Source organism: Hippocampus bargibanti, linkage group LG04 (genome assembly GCF_051943395.1).
Source record: "Hippocampus bargibanti isolate YZ-2025 linkage group LG04, ASM5194339v1, whole genome shotgun sequence".
Classification (NCBI taxonomy): domain Eukaryota; kingdom Metazoa; phylum Chordata; class Actinopteri; order Syngnathiformes; family Syngnathidae; genus Hippocampus; species Hippocampus bargibanti.
This window is the reverse complement of record NC_142737.1, coordinates 2,385,345-2,392,500: the sequence shown is the minus strand read 5'-3', so window position 1 is coordinate 2,392,500 and position 7,156 is coordinate 2,385,345. Positions and strand designations below refer to the sequence as shown.

Genomic DNA, 7,156 nt, shown 5'->3' with positions numbered 1-7,156 from the left:
TTTTCTTCTAATTTCGCCATCAACACGAAGTTTTCAGACCAAACAAAGTACCCAAAATGCATTGTGTGTCACTTTCTCGGTCAGGGGCGTTCCTTCCGTGACGTCACGGTAGGCATCGTCATCTACTCGAAAACAAGACTTCCTGAATATTCAGAGCGAGTCTTAAAAGGTAAAATATAGCCATATGCGGTGGAATCTTTGTAAAATACACTCAGTAGAAGTCATTGGAAGTGATTTTACAAATTATGGACGCAACTTGTCCGGTTGTCCTTTAAGCCTCCCTTCCTGCTTCCTCAATAACGGTCCACGCATGCTCCCGCCAAAATGCTTTCACCGCCACCACTTCCTCACGTAACCCGGGTACTAAGCTTCGGTGTGTTGCCGCTCGATCACATCTAACGCTTTGTTTCCCCTTTTTTTTTTTTATTCAATGGGAGAAATTCGGCCCCCACCCTTTCAGGGCCCCACCCGGGCTTTCTCTGATCCTTGCTGAGAAATAAAAGAATGAAGTAAAGGGAGGAAAGAAAAAAAATCATTTCCACCTCAATAAACGTGTTTGGCAAGTTTGAAGAAGCTTCCAATCCCTTTTTTTTCCTCTTTTTCTTTGTTGGTTTCTTTTTCACTTTGAATCGCTGCATTCCTTCACTGAACAAAACATGAAAAAGTCCAGATGGTGATACTCTACACTGTAGAGTCTACAGCAACGGTCCTCAAACCGGGCAAACTAATAACATGTATACTCACGTAGGTGGTACCAGCGCATAATAAAACAAATATAGTAGACAAATCAATCCTTCTTATCGTAGCTTTGGCCCAATTAAAAGCTTTGACATGAGTTAAAAATCACCAAATACAAAGCAGTACATATGCACCTAAAAGCTAGCAACCACTCATTTGACGACAATGAGGTTAAAATCTTAGCGAAAGAAAATAGATGGTTTGAAAGGGGAGTAAAAGAAGCTATTCTCATAAAACAGCAAAATCCTTCACTAAACCTCCGTGGTGGGTGGGGTGAGGTTCAATTTGGATCGTTCGTACAACAGACTGCTTAGGCAACATAGGCTTAGTTATGCTGAAGAGGTGACACCAGATCAAATCGGGTAATCAGGCCAGTCGTAGACCTCATACTCGGGCAGGAGAATAGAAGTAATCAATGGAGCAGCAGGGAGTAGTCCTCTGCTCCCCCCCAACCTGAGAGCAGGGACCAATCACAGCAGAGTCTGGCACCGCCACATCTGGACAGTAGGGATATATATATAGGGCCAAAACTACCAGCAACAAATTTTAGTTCACTGACGAAGCATCTTGGATAAGAAACGTCCGACACCTTCAAAGAAGTACAGATGACGTCTGAAGAAACTTTTTCATCGATGGACCACTCCTGTACGACTGAGAGCTTCCCCAGACAAATAGAAATAATAATAATAATAATAATAATAATAATAATAATAATAATAATAATAATAATAATAATAATAATAATAATAATAATACAGTAAAGTCTCGTTATATCGATATCGGATATACCGATAGTCCCGGTTATATTGATACTATTTCTATGCACGCACGGAGAAAATTACATGCAAACAGGGTCGGATATATCGATAGTCCCGGTTATATCGATATTTTTTCGGACTCCCTTGAATAATACTGTAATAATAATACATTTCATTTCTAAGCGCCTTCCAAAACTCTCAAGGTCACTTTACAGTCACAGGATCAGTTTTTCTGTGGGTGAGCAGCGGGAGCCACACGCGCCAGCGTTCACTCAACCCGGAAGTAACTCAAATAGATAGAAAGATAGCTAATATATAGCTAATTGCTAGCCAGCTAGCTAGATAGCTAATATATAGTCAGCTAGACAGAAAAAAATGACAAGACTACATATGAGCCTCCAGTTGACCCAAATAGAAAAATAATTTGACGCATCACTTTTAAAAATTCCCCAAAGTCACGCGCCCCCAGAGGAATTTCCGGACCGAAATAACCAGTGAGTTGGAAAAAAAAAAAGACACAATTAAGTCATTTTCACATGGATCCAGTGAGACATCGAATTGACTACGTGGTTAAAGGATAAAAGGGAGGGAGAGAAAAACTTGTCTAGAAAAAAAAGTTGAAACTTCTCCAAGCGCCCTCCCCCGCATAGATTTTCCTCTTCCTCCTCCTCCTGCGTTGCTGCTTTAGTTCAAGCTAGCTAGCGGGGCCGGCGTAAACCCGCCTGAGGGTTTGGGATTAACGCACGTTCACAGAGCTGTTTGTGTCCACGCCGGGCGCTCTGTTTGTCTTTGAGACGAGGGGAAAGGACGCGAGCAAGAGAGAGAGAGAGAGAGAGAGAGAGAGAGAGAGAGAGAGAGAGAGAGAGAGAGAGAGAGAGAGAGAGAGAGAGAGAGAGAGATCGACCGCGACTACCACCCTCCACCACCCCCAGACTGCGTATTTGCACCCCACCCCATGGCCCTCCCTGGTTCGGCCCCCTTTCACCTCACCTGTGGGGCACTGGCAGTGGAAGGCGTTGATCTTGTCGATACACTTGCCGCCGTTCACGCAGGGGCTGTGGGCGCACTCGTCCGTATCGATCTCGCAGAACTCCCCCTCGTAGCCTAGCCAATTAGCAAGGGAGGGGGGGGGGATAGAGAGAGAGAGAGAGAGAAAAAGGCACATTCAAGAAGGTTTCTTCACTACGCCATGTTGAACTTGATGGTTAATCAGCTACGTGTGTCCAACAATTGGCAAGAAAGCGCTCATTTTACATTTAAACGAACCCCCGATGGATCAATAAACTCATTCACTGCCATTCCCGAATGTATTCGGGAATTGTAAATATGACATGGAGTGCCATTCCCAATTTTTTTGTTGTTTATCTTGCATGGGTGCCAATAAAGCGCTGGTCAGACCTCTAGCAATCTTTTCCCCTTTGCCTTTTGTCCATGTTAGCGCTTTGTTACAGCGTCAACGATTGTTAAAGTGCTATATACATCAATATGGATGTATTGTATTTAATAAATAAATGGATTAATAAACATTTCATAGGTGCTGTATGTCATGCATATTAGCATATTTGACAATAAAGCTGACTTTGACTTTTTGACTTTGACTTTGAATAAACGTAGCTAATGGATTGCTATCGAGAGATAGCTAGCCAAAAGGATGGTTATATAGCTAATGGATAACTAGCTAGATGGCTAGTGGATGGCTAATAGATAGCTATCGAGTTAGATAGCTAGCTAGAAGGATGGCTATGTAGCTAATGGATAGCTAGCTATCGAGATAGCTAGCTAGATAGCTGGCTGGCTGTCTCGCTGGCTATCTATGGGCGATCTACTGGCTAGCTAGCTAGCTTTCTATCTATTTGAGCTACTTCCGGGTTGAGTGAACGCTGGCGCGTGTGGCTGCCGCTGCTCACCTGCAGAAAATAAACGTTTCCTGTGACTGTAAAGTGACATTGAGAGTTTTGAAAGGCGCTTATAATTGAAATGTATTATTATTATTATTATTATTAATATTAATAATAATAATATTTAGTACAGCTGCCCCCACTTTCACTGAAGATAACTCCAGACCCATGTAACTTAGGAATGAACTTTTTTTTCTGATGAAATAAAACAGTCCAATGTTTCTTTACACTGCATTGAATGTTTATGTCGTCCTAAAATGCAATCTTTTGTGGGTCCTGTAATTTGAGTGAAAATGACAAAAACCCTGGCACTGTCTTTTTCCCGTAGCAGATGTCCTCATTCAGAGACACAAACCTGGCATGCAGATACAGTGGAAATCTCCGATCTGGTCCAGGCAGGTGGCCTCGTTCCTGCACGGGTTGGATATGCACTCGTTGATGTCCAGCTCACAACGCGGTCCCACGTAACCCCGCTGGCACTTGCACTGGAAGGAACCCTTGGTGTTGATGCATTTGCCGGCGTGCTCACACGGGTTGGGACCTGGTGAAAGGAACACATTTATAATAATCCATTTCATTTCTAAGCACCTTTCAAAACTCTCAAGGTCACTTTCCAGTCACAGGATAGGTTTTTTTATGAGTGAGCAACGCCAGCATTCACTCCAAATAACTTAGATAGAAAGTTAGCTTACTAGCTAATAGATAACTAATAGGTAGCTAGCTAGCTATCTTATGGATAGCAAATACATAGCTAATAGATAACTCATAGATAGCTTGCTAGCTAGCTTATAGATAGCAGATATATAGTTAGCTAGCTAGCTAATAGATAACCAGCTAGGTCGCCAGCTAGATCGCTAGTTAGATAGCCAGATAGCATTTGATGCAAGAAGACATGAAAAGTCCACATTTGGAGGGGAGAAAATGTATGTGCAATTTCACCAAAGTGAAGTTGTAAATGCAGGTCATCCGTAGTAGCGCTTTTCTCTATTGCAGCGAGAGTTTGATTTCTTTTGTGACTTTACCCAGTGAGCACTCATCGACATCTTGATCACAGGAAGCCCCCAGGTAGCCCGTAGGGCAGGTACATAGGTGATTCCCGTTGACGGGATTTGTGTCGCAGTTGGAGCCCTTCTGACAAGGGTTGCTGATGCAGGCGTCATCCAGTTGGCACAGCAGACCTGCGGCCAAACATCCACTCTTTGAAAAATCGATTCAGACGGAGTGGATTTGAGATATATGTGCTTGGTTGAAAAGTTTAAATCCAAGTACAGTGGTACCTTGGCTTACGAACTTAATTGGTTCCCAGACAGAGTGTGTAAGGCAAAAAGTGTGTATCCCAAAAATGTATTTCCCATAGGAAACCATTAAAATGAGAATAATCCGGTCCCAGGTCCCCATAAAACATAATTTTCTACTTTCTAATTTTGTAAACCTTAAAACTACACAAAATATACTTGTGAACCCCTTGGCTTATGAACTTTTCGATTTACGAATGTTAAATTTCTGACAATTTTACCTGGGAATACGAACTATTTTTCGGGATACACACGGAGCTGCCACAATGAGTGATGTGTCATTAGCAAAGAGGCCCGTTCTCCTAACAAGAAAATGGCAGCCGGCTTGTTTTGGTCCTCTCTTCCCCGCCCCCAGTCGTCGGTTGAAGTCACGTGATTGGTCAAGAACGCAGCAGTGAGGGGAGGTGGTTTAAAGATTAAAGAGACAGGCAGACGACAGAGCGAGAATGAGAAAATGGATAGAAAACAGTGAAATTTGGACTTGTTTCAACATTGATAGTTCAAAGGCAGGAGTGTAGACTGCAAGGTTAAAATATCCCATCAATCAGGCTCCACAAACAACCCGCACAAGCCATCTGTACACTTAATGCAAAAAGCTATCAATCCAGCTAAACAGAACACAATTGATGAGGAACTAGGTCAAATGATCGCAGAAAAAGCACCTACAAGGGATCATTCCTCAAGATGGCGGCTACGTTCCGCATCAAGTGTTTAATGCTGATGAAACCTGCCACTCCATTCCATCAAGCCATCAACGACCATCACAAAGGTATTCTTTAATTACAATACCATAGCACATTTATTATACATAAAATAAGGTATATTTTGTGTCGTTTTAAGGCTTAGAAAATTAGAAAGCATGAAATGATGTTTTATGGGAACCTCGGAACAGATTATTCTCATTTTAATGGTTTCTAATGGGAAAGTAATTTTTGGGATACACACTCTTCGCCTTACACACTCTGTCTGGGAACCAATTAAGTTTGTAAGCCAAGGTATCACTGTAAATGACATGTATCCTTCTTCTTATTATTATTATTATTATTATTATGTATATATATTCTGTACCTGGATACAGAGGGTTTTTTTTTTCCATGCAAACACTTGGCCGAATAAAATGGAGTATATTCAACACTGCATTTTTTCCCCCTTGGAGGAGGTACTCGGGACAAACCTGTGCGGCCGTGTGGACACTCGCAGACAAAAGAGGCCACGCGGTCGTGGCAGGTGGAGCCCTGGTAGCAGGCGGCGCTGGCACAATCGTCAATGTTCTTGCCGCAGTCGTCGCCCGCCCAGCCGTTGACGCACACGCATTGGAATCCGCCGTAGGTGTTATGGCAGGTGCCGCCATTTTGGCAAGCGTTGGGCATTAGCTGGCACTCGTCCACGTCATCCATGCACAGTTGACCTGTTGTAGGGTCAGGAGGGACAAAATGAGCCTGATGTAGCCTCTTCATGACATACTCAGCATTTAACTTGATTCAGTTGTTTTGAATGAAAACAAAATACATCAGAATATATGGCACATTTTAAAACAACATTTTATTCAAATATTTTGAAAATAAAGAAAAATAAAATTTTACATAAGTAATGGACAGGAATCCCGAAATAATATAATATAATAAACATTTGAGAGTGCAAGTACATTTTTCATCTACATGCACCTGTGCGACAAGTATATTTGCAGATTTTTTTAATCACTATTATTTTTAATTTTTGTTTTATTTATGTATTTATTTTTATGACAAACTTATGCTCCACACTTTAGCCCAATCATCAGTCTATTCAAATTGATGCATTTTTAATGTATTATTAATTCATTAAAAAAGTCAGGAGGTCAGGCAACATACACTTTAATTTTATTTATTTATTTTTAGTTAATAAACTGTTCAAAAAATAACTTTTAAAAATGGATATAAATTTTTACATGATTAAAACAAATAAATAAATTACTTGTAGCATTAATTTAGACATTCATGCATTTCTAGATATGATTTTTAGGGAAATCTGGAATAAACGAGTAAAATTAACCAATTTTTTTTATTACAAAATATATATTTTCCACAATAATTGGTTGATAAATTATGCCGAATGAATTGGAGTAAAATTTACCATTTTTCAAAAGTAAAATAACATATATTTTATGCAATAATTGGTTGATAAAATATGCCCGAATGAATTGGAGAAAATTTTAAAATGTTTCAAAATTTAAAAAATATATTTCGCACAATAATTGGCTGATAAATTATGCCTGAATGAATTGGAGAAAATTTTATCAGTTTTCGAAAATTTAAAAAATATATTTTGCACAATAATTGGCTGATAAATTATGGCTGAATGAATTTCAGTAAAATTTACAATTTTTCTACATTAAAAAATATATATAGACATATATATATTATTACGTAATAATTAGTTGATAAAATATGCCTGAATGAATTGGAGAAAAATTAAAAATGTTTCAAAA

The 7,156-nt window shown here is 40.0% G+C and overlaps 1 protein-coding gene across 3 annotated transcripts in view; it reads right to left on the bottom strand.

Annotated features, from left to right (window-relative positions):
- LOC148898702 (neurogenic locus notch homolog protein 1-like) overlaps positions 1 to 7,156 on the bottom strand; it is a 68,968-nt gene that overhangs the window by 40,800 nt on the left and 21,012 nt on the right. For all 3 annotated transcript variants that reach the window (XM_088993506.1, XM_088993504.1, XM_088993505.1), the window contains 4 exons: positions 5,864 to 6,097; positions 4,417 to 4,572; positions 3,750 to 3,935; positions 2,487 to 2,600 (listed from right to left, as the gene is read on the bottom strand). In XM_088993506.1, the coding sequence (XP_088849632.1) occupies positions 2,487 to 2,600; positions 3,750 to 3,935; positions 4,417 to 4,572; positions 5,864 to 6,097 (690 nt within the window). The remainder of the gene's footprint in view (positions 1 to 2,486; positions 2,601 to 3,749; positions 3,936 to 4,416; positions 4,573 to 5,863; positions 6,098 to 7,156) is intronic.